We start from the raw sequence: 15023 nt of genomic DNA, 5'->3' as shown, positions 1-15023 counted from the left end.
CAGAGCAAATGAAAAGAAGATTCCTTGCATTCCTTTCCACATATGGAGACTTTTCGAAACTAAATCAATACAAGCGAGGTGGGTACAAAACATAGAAAGAATATGTTTCAGAATTCTCGAACTAGCGAATGGGACAAGCTAGGACATCCAAAATGACCGGAAAAAAAATGGGACGCTCGAGCGCTACTTAAAACATTTTGTTGGAAAATTTATTAGATGAACATGTATCAGTCAGTTTCCATTACAATAAAATCAGAACAGAGAAAAAATACGAAAAATTGGCGGAGAAAAGGGAGTGGCGAACAAGAGAAAAAGCATAATTTAACAAATGCAGGGACGGTCGGAAAGAATGAGAGAGGAATTGTGGAACACACTTGCAAGACATGTTTTTAGTAAAACACGAGGAAACGGATACGAAGAATATTATTTTCGTACTCCTTGGTCGCAATCACTGCAGGGGTCCCATCTTTTCGTCTGATCTCAACCATATTATCACTGACAATTCCTTGTTTCCGACAGATTTCTAGTTGCTTTTCTTCTGCCACATCAACACATTGAATTCCTTTCAGAAGCACATCTCTGCTTACGGAATTACTGTTAGTGATTGATAAATACATGCATTGCAGTCGTGGATTTGAGCCGCGGATCCAGTGTTTGACGAATCGATTGAATTGCTTGTGGGTTGTTGGACGGCGGAAGTTGACTATTTCACTGTTGGCCAATAACATGTCATCCAGTGAGTATACATCATGAAATATGATTGTTTTGAAGTTTTGAATGAAGAATTTCTGAACTTCACAAGCATCTTCAAATATGATACTTCTCAGATATAATGCGTTCAAGTCTTTGAAAGTTTTCAAAATTTCCTTAGTCCGAATATTAGTAACACCTTGAATTTTAGCAAAATTGACGTTTTTCAACGAAATCTTCAGCGATTGCATTTCAAATCGCTCACTGCCTGGCTCGAATGCTACGGTTAGTGGTTTAGTATAACAGAATACAGTCAGAATGTGATCTAGCCAATTGTTGAAGTTGAATGGAGTTGATGGTTGAAAAGTTTTGTGTAGAGAAAAAGTAGAAGCAGATATTGGACGAGTAATGTCAAATTCTGCATTCTGATCATTCGGATCGTTTCGAAAGATCAAATTCCATCCGAATCTTCCAATGTTCACAGTTATACTAACCTCATGATAAAAAGCGATAAAAATATTACGGGCTCTTAATCCCAATGATGTGACAAGGTTTTTGGTTTTTGTTGAGACAAGGGATATGATTAATCTGAAAATGTATATAGTGTTCTACAAGTAACGGCAGCTACTTACAGTTCTTTGGGATCCGTGCTTTGGAGAACTTGGACGATAACATTTTTAGGGAGTCGAAATAACGGAAAAGAAGGTTCCATTCGAACTCGAATTATCGATTCCTGTAGACGAATGCACTGAGTGTTGGAGAGAGTAGTCGACGGTGCAGGCCGAGAAGTGTGGTCTCTGAGAAATGAGACAGTAGTTCTATTTGGTTTCCCAGAAGGTGACTATTAGATGAACGTTCTTTCTGGGAAATTTGGATGGCAGCGTTGGGGACAGGGTTGTTAAGTGGGAGGTCGGGAGGAGGACTATTTGGTTTGCCAGAACGTTTTGGTTGTGAGAACTCGTACACGGCAAAGGTTGACAGAGCGAATGAATAGATGGGTCCTTTAGGTGTGAATCCTCACAATCAGAACCGTATGCCAAACCAAATAAGACAACACCCCCTAATTTCCCAAAACTTCTCCAGCCTGTAGAGTTAGTCGGTCGCACGCTACGCAGCCGCTACGCATTCACGATCTCATAAAAATCAATAAGAACATCCTTACTGGGTGGTAGATTGACGCGACTATGTTGAAAAAGTTTGATGATAGAGAAGGTCTGGAAAATGATTGACAGGGTTGTTAAGGGGAGGTCGGGAGGGAGGACTATTTGGTTGGCCAGACGGTTTCGATTGTGAGGATTCGTACACTGGGAATGTTGACAATCATTCCTTGCACTCCTTTCCACATATGGAGATTTTTCGAAACTAAATCAATACAAGCGAGGTGAGTACAAAACAAACTATATGTTTCAGTATTCTCTTAGAACTAGCGATCGAAATGGGGCAAGTTAAGACATCCCTGTCCCGCGCGTCCTGAATAGTCATAAAACGGCTAAAAATGAACCAATATTCTTGAAACTTTGGAAATCGCGTCCCCAGCTATGTCTTCAGGCTCTGTGAAAGTTTGACTACTCTCCGACAAATATTGACTGTTTTCCAAAATGACCGGAAAAAAGTGGGACGCTCGAGCGCTACTTAATACATTTTGTTGGAAAATTTATTAGATGAACATGTATCAGTCAGTTTCCATTACAATAAAATCAGAACAGAAAAAAAAAACGAAAAAATGGCGGAGAAAAGCTTGAAAAACTTGAAAAACTTATTGTCCTGGAGTGGCGAACAAGAGAAAAATCATAATTTAACAAATGCAGGGACGGTTGGAAAGAATGAGAGAGGAATTGTGAAACACACTTGCAAGACAGGTATGTTTTTAGTAAAACACGAGGAAACGGATATAAAGAATATTTTCAGAATCCTTGGTCGCAATCACAGCAGGGGTCCCATCTTTCCGTCTGATCTCAACCATATTATCACTGACAATTCCGTGTTTTCGACAGATTTCTAGTTGCTTTTCTTCTGCCACATCAACACATTGAATTCCTTTCAGAAGCACATCTCTGCTCACGGAGTTACTGTCATTGATTGATAAATACATGCATTGCAGTCGTGGATTTGAGCCGCGGATCCAGTGTTTGACGAATCGATTGAATTGTTTGTGGGTTGTTGGACGGCGGAAGTTGACTATTTCACAGTTGGCCAATAACATGTCATCCAGTGAGTAAACGTCAAGAAATATGACTGCTTTAAAGTTTTCAATAAACAATTTTTGAACTTCACAGCTATCTTCAAATGGGTTGTTTCTCAAAAATAATTCGTTCAAGTCTTTGAAAGTTTTCAAAATTTCCTTAGTTCGAATACCAGTAACACCTCCAATTGTAGCAAAATCGACGTTTTTCAACGTAATCTTCAGCAATTCCATTTCAAATTGCTCACTGCCTGGCTCGAATGCTACGGTTAGTGGTTTAGTATAACAGAATACAGTCAGAATGTGACCTAACCAATCGCTGAAGTGGAATGGAGTTGTTGGTTGAAAAGGTTCTTGTAGAGAAGTAGTAGAAGCAGAGATTGGACGAGTAATGTCAAATTCTGCATTCTGATCATTCGGATCGTTTCGAAAGATCAAATTCCATCCGAATCTTCCAATGTTCACAGTTATACTAACCTCATGATAAAAAGCGATAAAAATATTACGGGCTCTTAATCCCAATGATGTTACAAGGCTTTTGGTTTTTGTTGAAACAAGGGAGATGATCAACCTAAAAAAGGTATAGATTTTTACAAGAAGCTGCAGCAAAAAACTTACAGCCAATCAGGATTCATGTTTTGGAGCACATTGACGATAACATTCTCGGGTAGTCGAAATAATGGAAAAGCAGGTTCCATTCGAACTCGAATTATCGATTGTCGTGGTCGAATGCAAAGAGGATTGGAGAGGATAGTCGACGGTGTAGGCCGAGAAGTGTGGTTCTGAGAAATGAGACAGTAGTTATATTTGGTTTCCCAAAAGGTGACTATTAGATGAACGTTCTTTCCTGGAAATTAGGATGGCACTGTGGAGGAGAGGGATGTTAAAGGCAGGTCGGGAGGGAGACCTATTTGGTTTGCCAGAACGTCTTGGTTGTGAGAACTCGTACACGGCGAAGGTAGACAGTGCAAATGGATAGATGGGTCCTTGAGGTGTGAATCCTTACAATCAGAACCATCTGACAAACCAAATAAGACATCACCCCGATCTCATAAAAATCAATAAGGACAGCCTTACTGGGTGGTAGATTGACGCGGGACTATATTTTAAAAGTCTGATGATAGAGAAGGTCCGGAAAATGGTGGTTTTCGATAAAAATGGGTAAATACACATGTGAGACACCCATCAAAGTGTACTTTTTGAAAATTTCAACTAATAAGTACGTTTTTTTTAGCATAACGATGATAACATGTGTAGGTAGACAAAAAAAGAAACGCTTTTTCCATTGAGCTGCCTTATCAAAAGAAATTTGGAGAGCACAGTGATTTTTTCGGAACCACCTAGTAGGTAGCGTGAAACGTTCGGCCCTAACAGTAAAAAATGGGCGGAGTCGGCCATCGCAACCCTGGCAGGCAGTTTTCGCAACTGCGGCACAGATTGGTGCTCTGCGTCTCTCACTCTCTGCAAAAAGAGCGCGTTTGTAACATGGAATAATTTGTTCCACTTGAATGAAACTGAGAACCGTATAGTATGAAACTTATTGCTAAAAATTCTCCCCTATTTTCTTTAGGGTAATCACAATTCGATTTTGAGAATATTCTAGCCAAAGTTGAGGGTCTAGAAATTTCAACGGTGCATTAGAGCGGGTTTGCTCGTGGCCGCCTATGTGATCGCCTAGAAAAAAAACCAAGTGGTTCCGATAAAATCACCGTAGAAAGGGAGATGGTAGTTCCATCCAAAGATCTCTTAGCAAATAGCATTTACATACTTTTATCCATTTCCTCTGCCAACATTCCCAGTGTACTTCTTCAGATGATTCTAGAAAACCTTCTGGCAAACCAAATAGAGCGACACCCTCATTCCCTCTAGCATACCTCCCTCCCAGCCTACACTGTCGACTATTCTCTCCACTAGAATCGATAATTCGTTCAAATGGAACCTCCTTTTCCACTTTTTCGACTTCCCGAAAATGCTATCATCAAAGTTTTCAAAAACCTGCGTTTGGGACAATTGTGAGTTTACCACATATTATGGGAGGGGCTTCGTTCCAGTTTGAAACACATTTAGTGTAGTAAAATGTTTCTTTCAGGCTCCTCATCTCTCTTGTCTCAACCAAAACTAAGAATCTGGTGTCATCGCTAGGAATAAAAGCAAGTGATGTTGAGATCAAAATTTCACGTTCAATTTACGTGGTTGTGAACACTCAAACGTCTAGGTTGTATTTGGAATTATATAATGACATAAATGATCAGAACAGACAATTACCCGTAGATATAACTCGCCCAATTGTTGCTGGTTTTGAATGTGGAGGCACACAAATTCGATCATCCACTCTATTCAACTTCAGCGAGTGGATGAATCAGATTCGGACTATTTTCCATTACACTCCACCACCGAATGTTCGTTTCTATCCAGCTTGTGAGAATTATGAAGTTGGATCGTTGAAAAAAACAATTGGAGATGTTAATAAACTCTGTCTGTATAGTCTCATGACGCATGTTTCGTACAAGGAAGTTTTGAAACATTTCAATACTCCCAGCAAATTGTTTCTTCATAGGAATCTATTCGAAGATACTTGTGAAATACAAAATATATTTATTCTAAACTCAGAAAAAATCGCATTTCATGACTTCTTTTCGTTGGATGATTTGTTATTGGTCAATAGCAGAGTTGAGCGGAATTCCGCCTTCCGCCTTCCGCCTTCCGCTGTTTAAAATTTTTTTCCTCAGCTTGAAAAATTTGATCACCTATTCCAATTTACTGATATTTTTGTGGTTTTTTGCAGCAAAGCTATCAGTGTTTATCAAAAAAAAACAAAATTTAACTCAAATTTAACCATTTTAGTGTTTTTTACTACAAAATAAGGTCAAAATCGTATTTTTGAAAGCGACATTGTGTTCCGCCTTCCGCCTTTTGGCATTTTTTTATTCCGCTTTCCGCCTTCCGCCTTCCGCCAAAAAATTTTCGCTTCCGCCTTCCGCTCTCCGCTTTCCGCCGATATTTTTACAATTCCGCCTTCCGCCTTCCGCTTTCCGCCCAAAAAATGTTCATTCCGCTTTCCGCCTTCCGCCTTCCGCCATTTCAAAAACCGCATTCCGCTCAACTCTGGTCAATAGTGAGATAGTCAGATTCACAAAACCAATATCTCAGAAAAAGTTGAATCAATTCCTCAAACACTGGATCCGTGGATCGAATCCAAGACTGCAACGTATGTTTCTAAAGATGAATACAAGCGATTTTGTCGACACAGAATTGTATTTGAAAGGAATCAAATGTATAGAAATGAGTGAAGAGACAAAGAACGAAATCCGTCAGAAACACAGCCTGCCAGTTCAAGTTGATATGATTCAGATCAGACGAAAGGATGGGACACCTGCAGTGATTGGGATCAAATATTCAGAAAATATTTTCTATGTCTATTTCACTGTTCTGTATTAAAACTGAATCACTTTTGTAAATGCGCTCAATTGATAACTCTATGGTTTCTCAGTCTTCAAAGTTGACAATACCACACCAATAACTACCACTTCTCTACTTTCTCTATTCTACTATCTAATCGCTTTTTCTAAATGTTACGGTCTTTGAATTGTTGTATTATTAAATTTTTAAAAGTATTATTAAAATTTTTAAAAGCGAGTTCACTCACATCCAGACATTTAAAGATTTTTTACGCCTTCCGCCTAGAAGAAATCAGTTTGAAAAATTTGTTCGCCTGCTCAAACTTACTGATATTTTTTGAGGTTTTCTCAAGCAAAGCTATTAATTTTACCAAAATAATAAATTTTAACACAACCATTTTTAGAGGTCTCTAGTCATAATGTTCTCGTCTTGACCTTTTTCCCAGCATTTTATCAGATACAGTGATCCCCTTGCTCTCCTTCTCATCTTCCGCCGAATAGCGTATTCTGCTGCTCATGTATCAAATTACATCGCACCTGGGGGTCTCATCTATATGGGTCTTCGGTAGCTCTTGCGTCATCGTCTACATATACATATGCAATACAGTTATCCTCACCCAGAGTACTCATTTGTGTCTCCAACTATTGCATAATATCTCGCTTGACGGTCTACCATGGATGAGCTTCACGGCGTGCTCATTTTCATACCTAACACACACAGGTACTCCCACCATCAGAAATTATCATATAGGTTTAGGAGACACAGAGAATTCCCCCTCTGTTCTCTTACTAGCCTGATTCCTGATTCGCCTGATTCGATCCCGCTCTCTCATTTTTCTTTCACCTTCTCAATTTTTCTTTTTCCTCTTTTATCAGCCGCCATATTCAAAAAGCTTGAACGCTGCGCTGCACGCGACGCAGATCAACTTGCCTGCACATCTAAGTAAGCCTCTTGATCCTTATTGCTTTATACTCATTCGAATACTTTCCCTAGCCTATGTCCCTCTCTCTGTCCAAATCTTCTGATTAGCGACTCAATGTCACTCACTGGATACGTAGCAGAAACAAAACATTTTGACACCAAGTGAACGACCTCACCAAAGCAAACATACCTCCTCCCTGCCCCTCCGGTCTCTCCATTCAAAAAATTCGCTTGGAGCGCGATTGCACACCTCACATTTTGGGCACACGGTGGCCTCTCTTGCGAGAGTCCACTGCCTGCGTCTCTCTTATTTTTCTAGAGAAGACGCGAGGCGCATTTGAAATTTTAGGCCAAGATATTTATATTTTTATGGTGCTTTCTTATTGAAAACTTTTTGTAAATTAACAATCTATAATTTCATAAGAGTTTTTTTTTGCCAAGAGCCTTCCTGTTTACGATCCTTTACCTTATTTTTTATCAGCAAAACCTTACATTTTTAAAAACTTTTTTTTCAGTTCGAAAATGGATCCATATGATGTGCAATATGCCCCTGGAGTACCAGCAGAGGAGTGAGTTCAAATTCTAGGCCCCGCCCCCCGAAACAGAATTGAAACTATAGTTTTTTTCGCGATTCAACGACCTGTACAAGCTTTTCGAGGGGTTTGAGCAATAACTGTGTCCCAAATCCTATTCTAATTATACTTAATTACAGCTCAACAATGGGGTCGCCCGCTGAGCAACCACAAATGAAAGAGGAGCCAAAATCAAACCGAGTTCGGTGGAGGTACGAGATACCACCAAGAGATCCAGCCCTTCCTCCCAGGACTCGGAAGCCGAAGGCAGAAATTTTTATCGATTATTCAAGTAAGTTGTATGACGACGGGGTGTAAAAATGAAAGAAAACATTTTAGCTCGTCGTTCAAGTAAAGACGGTGGGAAGGATACGGAAACTAAAAGAAGAAAGAATCGGAAGACCCGTCGGAAGGTTACGGAGAGCTCTGGAAATGTGGCTGAGCTTTCCCACGACCATCACACTCGACCAGAAGACGAAGACGAAAGCACGGAACCACCTGTGGACGGAATTTCGAGTGACGGTCCTCGATTCCGAGATTTCGTTCCCGAGCTCATGGAGAGCAGGACTCGCTCTGCTGGATTGAATTCAAGCGGGAATGGTAAGTCGATTTCTTTCAGTTTCCGCTCAGGAAACTTTTTGATATTAGTTTCAGCACCTCAACCACTTCCACCAGCGCGCAGACTGAGAGCTCCGAAAAGAAAGCAAGCTGCTCAGGGAAGAGGAGCAAAAAGGAATGCGCAAGACCAAGTTGAGGAAGATCCTGGTAAGTTGTTTGTTGCAAAGATATCTACAGTAGTCCCATATCTGCCAAAACCTCGGTAGATCAAAAACAGAGCAGCATTTTTGTAGTTGACAGGTTTCCTGTTCAGCCACTACTTAAGAGTTGAACAGTTGCAACTCTATTGGGACCGCCTGTAAAAAAGTTGTTATAAAACTTGGCTTTATCGCACACTAAAAAGAAACGGGCTGAAAAACAAAAAAAATGCCTGAAATAGGCTAAAACAGGCATTTTTCGACTCTAAACCGTCAGCCAACTTTGGAACCCCACCACGGCTCCAGATAAAGCCTTTGCTTTTTAAAAATTATATTGTTAGATAGCTTATATTAGGGGCTACATTTTTGTAGTTGACAACTTTTTTCTAGCTCCACCCACTTTTGAGATACGCGCCTTTAAAGAGGGGCGCTTAAGATCTGCAAGACGCCCACCTCTTTTCCACACTCACCGTTCCTCACCGCAATCTTTAAAGACGCGTATCTTAAAAGTGGGCGGAGCAATCAAAAAGTTGTCAACTACAAAAATGTAGCTCTACTTTTGATCTACACTCATACTGTCAAATAATTTCGATTTACTTTCAGATGGAGCTCCAACTCCCGCACCAGGTGCCGTTGTTGCTCGACTCGGCGGACCGGAAGGGATTGTTCTGATTCCAAGAGATGAGAATATGGGTTAGTTGGCGGATAGTTTAGCTCAGAGGAGCGTGTTTGCATTGTCAATTGAGTTTTGGGATTTTCAGGTCCGGTGTCAGCAAATGAGAATCGTCCAATCGAGCCAAGTATTGGAGGAAATGCAGAAAACGGTCAAGATGCTCCAAATAATGACCAAAATGATCAAGAACCAGCGCCACCTCAGCGAAACAGGAATCAAGAAGAAGACAGCCATGGTAAATTTATTTTCAACAAGGCAAAGTCTGTACTGTTTAAAATTTCAGATGTTGAGCTAACGGATGCTCCATATGATGGCCAAAATGCTCAATATGACCCGAGACTCGATTTTGAGCAACATTTGCAGCATGAAAACCAAGTTATGGAGCAAACAGTTGAAGAAGATGGTGCCCAGCACGCTCAAGATCCCGCACCCCCAGTTCAAGTTGCTGAAAATCAAGTTGCTGGAAATAAGCAGAAACAGCCATCTAGAGCATTTCGATACAGAGATCCACATCTCGAAGAAGAGACTGAAGAAGGTAGGTTTTTTTAAGGTCAATTTATCGCAATATTATCGAATTTGCAGATGACGAGTTTGTGGGCACTGAAATTGGTAACCAAGCGGTTGGCAACCAACTATTCGCACAATTCCTGGAACCAGGAACTGGAAATGAGCAGAGGGAGCAGCCATCGGGAGCTGTAACACATGCACTTGGTGGTGAGTGACAGCTCATTCCAGAAAAAGCTAATTTGCACCTATTTTTAGTCGTGGGGCAACAAACGCAAGGTGAGGTTCTTTTGATGGAGCAGCCACCACACGTCCAAGCTCCAGCTCCACCACCTCAGCAAAACTGGAACCAAGTTGTGCGACTTCAAGAACCCGCACCACTTCGGTTCTCTGGCTCAGTGGTACACCCAGTTCAAGCTGTTGAGAATCAAGCTCCGGGAGTAGTTGCCGGAAATGAGAATCTTTCGTTGGATCAGCAATTGGGAGCTGGAGCCCTTGCGCTTGGTTGTGAGTACTAGAGAAAATTCCACTATTTGCTCATATTTTAATATTTTCAGTCGAGACACAGCACCAGCAAGGTGAGAAACGTCTGATGGGACAGCCACTGGAAGAGGAGAATGATGAAGGCTAGTTAAACATCACCTCAACACTTTTTAAAGAAATAAGTTTTCAGACAATCAGTTGGCGGATCGTATCCAGGCTCTACCTCCACCACCCCCGCAAAACTGGAACCCAGCTATGGACGGTTAGTTGCAAGTTCTAATGATTTCAAAAAATATATAAAACTATCTCAGGTGCTGAAGATGTGAATGTCGATCTCAAACCAACAGATCTCGCATACGCAGTTGGTCGTCAGCCGAATGCCGACATCAAAGTTGAAGTTGAGGAGCACGGACTCTTTGATAGTGAGTTTCAATTATCAGTAGAGCGTACTAGCTCAACTACATTTCCTCCGATTATATAATTATGATCTATTTTTATTTACAGTGGATCATCTAGCTCTTGGCAACGTGGTGGGAGAAGTGGGAGAGGTGGACGAGGAAGATGTCGTTCTTGAAGGTATGTATTCTTTTCAATTAACATTATAGGGGTTTTTTTTTCGATAAAATAAGTACAGTAGCGAGCATAAGTGAGTACCCCTAGGTACTTTCATGTGTAACTCAGCTGAATCATGTCCGTTTTTCCTAAACTTTTTTTGAAAGGAAGCCAAAATATTCAGCAATACAAATATATGTTTTTTGAAAAACTTTCATCTCTGATTTTTTCGATAATCGATTTTTCCTGATCTTGATTTGAAAATCCGAAAAAAAAACTTTTTATTTTTCTCTTGGAGTTATTGAGTTTTTGATGTCAAAATGATGGAACATGTTCAAATAAACAAAAAAATATGTTGAATTGGCTTCTCAACTCCTGAGCATCGTACTAGAGATCCAGAAGTCAAAAGTAGTGCATTCGAAAAAATCTTCATAACTCCTCAAAAAAGGCTTCAAATTAACCGAAACATGCACCAATAGACGTGTATTGAGTTTTTCTACAAACCAACATCAAAAAATTACAGATTAAGAAAAAATAATTTTTTTCACTAAAATTTTTTTTAATTCCTATTTTTTCTCAATTTCTGGTATTTTCTGGATGACAAACAAACATCACTTTCAAAAACTGCATGCAAGATGCTTTATCACACATGATAAAACACATGTATGTGTTCCTTGTTCGTGTTGTGGTCAGAAAATACCAGAAATTGAGAAAAATAGGAATTAAAAAAATTTTTAGTGAAAAAATTAGAAAAATTATTTTTTCTTAAACTGTAATTTTTTGATGTTGGTTTGTAGAAAAACTCAAGACACGTCTTTTGGTGCATGTTTCGGCTCTAGCACGATGTTCAGGAGTTGAGAAGCCAATTTAATATATTTTTTTGTTTATTTGAACATGTTCCATCATTTTGACATCAAAAACTCAATAACTCCAAGAGAAAAATAAAAAGTTTTTTTTCGGATTTTCAAATCAAGATCAGGAAAAATCGATTATCGAAAAAATCAGTGATGGAAGTTTTTCAAAAAACATATATTCGTATTGCTGAATATTTTGGCTTCCTTTCAAAAAAAAGTTTAGGCAAAACGGACATGATTCAGCTGAGTTACACATGAAAGTACCTAGGGGTACTCACTTATGCTCGCTACTGTATATGGGGGAGGAATTAGGGGACATTATCAGTAATAGCTTACAAGGAAACTCCGTTTAGAAAAAGTTTGAGAGTTTGCCGAAAATTGTCTCAAAGGTAGTTTCGACCATTTTGAATACGATCGTAACAAAATGTTTTGCCCATTCCTGCTCCGGAGCTCAAAAAACGAGCTTTTTACTAAAAGGAGTTCCCTGTTAGAGACATGGGGATGTTGAGAAATTTGAACATGGTAGTTAATATAGGGAGAGTAATAAAGAAGGAGCAGTTGGGAAGGAGAATATACTGTGCTACCGTACCCCAAGAAAGGGAGGGCAAATAATGAAATGTAGAAATTGACTGTGTGGGAGATGTGGGTGCAGAACTTTGGTTTTGAGACAATGAGGAGACATAAAAAAATTTTTCCAGACGTCCCTCCAAGAAATATGGACGATGACGACGAGATCATCGTTGTTCTCGACGGGCATGTGTCAGCCGACCGAAAGCTGACTGATGCTCAGCTCCAGGATCCAAAAAGAGCAGTGCCAGGAGAGCTGAGAACGGATCCGGATGAAATCGTTAAATTCAATGCTCCATTCGAAATAAGTCAAGCCTTCAACATCAAATTATGGAATAAGTCGAATCGACGGATCGCCTTCAAATTGATCACCGACTCGAACCTCCTCGAATTCCATCCTCCCTTTGGAATTGTGGAGGGACAAGGAGGACGAATCTTCGTCAAAATTGAGACAAAAGTCTTCAAATTCCGTCAAGGATTCAGTGATCGGATCCTTATCGAGTGGATGAATGGGCCTCGTCATGGAGATGTGGAGCCGAACTACTTCATGGAAGGAGGAATGAAGAATTCGAAGCCGTTAACTGTGGAGTACAGTAGATAAATCCCATTCACATTCCAATTGTCCCATTCTCCTGTCACATTTCAATCGTCCCATTCCAATTGTCCCATTCCAATTGTTCCGTTTCCATTTTCCCATTCCCGTTGTCCCATTCCCATTGTCCCATTCCTATGAAACCCATTCCAATGAATCCCATTCCCATGAATCCCACTCCAATGAATCCGATTCCAATTGTCCCATCTCAATTGTCTCATTCCCTTTGTTCCATTCCCATTACCCCATTTCCGTTGCCCCATTCTAATTGTCCCATTTCAATTGTCCCATTCCAATTGACCCATTCCCGTTGTCCGATTCCCATTTTCCCATTTCAATTGCCCATCCCCATGAAGCCTATTATCATCATCCCATTTATTAAAATAAAGTTTACAGTATCCAAAAACGTTGCTTTTTTTCTGTATACACACGTTAATTCAATCGTAACCTATGCAAACGCGCTTTGTTGAGACTACAATTTTGGTAATATTATTTGACGCCTAAATTAAAATTTTTTGATATTTTTTGTTTTTTCAAAAATTTGGCCTTTCTCGGTTATATGTCTCCATAAAACTATTTCTTGTCAAAGTTTTTCAGTTTGAACAAACCAATTTAGGTAAGCGATTTTTCTCAAAAGAGCGCGTTTGCATAGGTTCACTTTGAAATACCGTGTATACATCCTTGGGTTTGCTCATTTCTATAGTCATACCTAACATGTACAAGTACTCCTATCATCAAAAAATATCGCATAGGTTTAGGAGACGCAGAGAAACCATATATTTCCTTTGCGTCTGACTCTCTCGTTTTTCATTCACCTTCTCTCTCTTTCTCTTCTCCTCTATCAGCCGCCACATTCAAAAATATTGACCGCTACGCTGCACGGAACGCAGATCAATTAGCCTGCACATCTAAGTAAACCTATTGAGCCTTATTGTACACCCTATAACACTCCGCTCTATTTTCACTGCCCTCCATTATTGATTTTTATTTAATTGCCGATCATCTTTGCATTTTTTAGCGCACTAAAAATGGGTTGTTCATATAAATTTCCTGGACCAAAGAAAAAAATATGTAAGTTTTATTTTCAGATTGTGATATAAGACGGTTGAAATTTCAAATTTTTTTGCTAGCGAATTAAAAAATAGATTTCTATAAATAATCTGTACTGAAAGTACAATATTTCCGTGAATTTGAACGATTATGCAATAAACTGGCAATTGCTAGAAAAAGTTGCACGTGAAGCACAGAGTTTTCCAACTTGGATCTGTTCACGTCATTTTCTGTTCTTTTTTCAAAGTTTGTTCAAAAGTACAAGTACAGAATCGGTATCAATACCGATTCTGTGAAATTCCTCCAGATTCGGTATGCATACCGATTCTGTACTCTGCATAAAAGGTCACGTGAAAAAAACGATTTATCCAAGTTTATTCAAAAGTACAGAATCGGTATCGATACCGATTCTGTACCAAACAACAATTCTGTATAAAAGGTCACGTGAAATATTGAAAATCCACGGTTTCGTATTGTCAAATTTTATTTATGATATTTTCGTTTACGTGGATTCAAATCTGATGTTCATTGAGTGGATAAACTGACAAAAATGGCAATTTTCGATGGATAATCACCTAGATTTTGTTATTCGATTTTGATCAACTTCACATTTTCTTATTCAACAACACAAAAAAGTTTGTGTTAATGAACATTGCAAAAAAGGTTTTAAAGTGTTTCCTTTTATAGTAAGAAAATGTGAAGTTGATCAAAATCGAATAACAAAATCTAGGTGATTATCCATCGAAAATTGTCATTTTTGTCAGTTTATCCACTCAATGAACATCAGATTTGAATCCACGTAAACGAAAATATCATAAATAAAATTTGACAATACGAAACCGTGGATTTTCAATATTTCACGTGACCTTTTATACAGAATTGTTGTTTGGTACAGAATCGGTATCGATACCGATTCTGTACTTTTGAATAAACTTGGATAAATCCTTTTTTTCACGTGACCTTTTATGCAGAGTACAGAATCGGTATGCATACCGAATCTGGAGGAATTTCACAGAATCGGTATTGATACCGATTCTGTACTTGTACTTTTGAACAAACTTTGAAAAAAGAACAGAAAATGACGTGAACAGATCGAAGTGAAGCAAATTTGTTCTACATCATGATTTTTCACACATTTTTGAACGAAGTCTAAAACTAAAAAATAAATATGTACTAGTACAAAATTTCTCAATTTTTAAGAAAATAAGTTCGTGAGCAAGAAATTTTGA

General features: G+C 39.2%; 3 protein-coding genes across 3 annotated transcripts; 1 reads left to right on the top strand and 2 right to left on the bottom strand.

Annotated features, from left to right (window-relative positions):
* Positions 1 to 389: 389 nt before the first annotated feature.
* Positions 390 to 1402, bottom strand: GCK72_008499 (uncharacterized protein; the record flags this gene model as incomplete). Its single annotated transcript, XM_053726858.1, has 2 exons — positions 390 to 1278; positions 1323 to 1402. 2 exons carry the CDS (start codon positions 1400 to 1402, stop codon positions 390 to 392), a joined length of 969 nt encoding a protein of 322 aa, XP_053586435.1.
* A 1155-nt stretch (positions 1403 to 2557) lies between these two features.
* GCK72_008498 (uncharacterized protein) lies at positions 2558 to 3570 on the bottom strand (the record flags this gene model as incomplete). Its single annotated transcript, XM_003098906.2, has 2 exons — positions 2558 to 3443; positions 3491 to 3570. The coding sequence occupies 2 exons, from the start codon at positions 3568 to 3570 to the stop codon at positions 2558 to 2560; spliced, it is 966 nt and encodes a 321-aa protein (XP_003098954.2).
* A 4144-nt stretch (positions 3571 to 7714) lies between these two features.
* Positions 7715 to 12753, top strand: GCK72_008497 (uncharacterized protein; the record flags this gene model as incomplete). The annotated part of the gene is made up of 14 exons (XM_053726857.1): positions 7715 to 7761; positions 7905 to 8056; positions 8104 to 8364; positions 8419 to 8529; positions 9123 to 9212; positions 9281 to 9427; positions 9476 to 9727; positions 9775 to 9906; positions 9955 to 10203; positions 10254 to 10274; positions 10370 to 10441; positions 10491 to 10601; positions 10684 to 10755; positions 12284 to 12753. The coding sequence occupies 14 exons, from the start codon at positions 7715 to 7717 to the stop codon at positions 12751 to 12753; spliced, it is 2187 nt and encodes a 728-aa protein (XP_053586434.1).
* Between the last annotated feature and the right edge of the window lie 2270 nt (positions 12754 to 15023).

The sequence above is a fragment of the Caenorhabditis remanei genome, chromosome III (assembly GCF_010183535.1).
Source record: "Caenorhabditis remanei strain PX506 chromosome III, whole genome shotgun sequence".
Classification (NCBI taxonomy): Eukaryota; Metazoa; Nematoda; class Chromadorea; order Rhabditida; family Rhabditidae; genus Caenorhabditis; species Caenorhabditis remanei.
The sequence above is the reverse complement of the archived record's forward strand: the minus strand, read 5'-3'. Positions and strand labels throughout refer to the sequence as shown.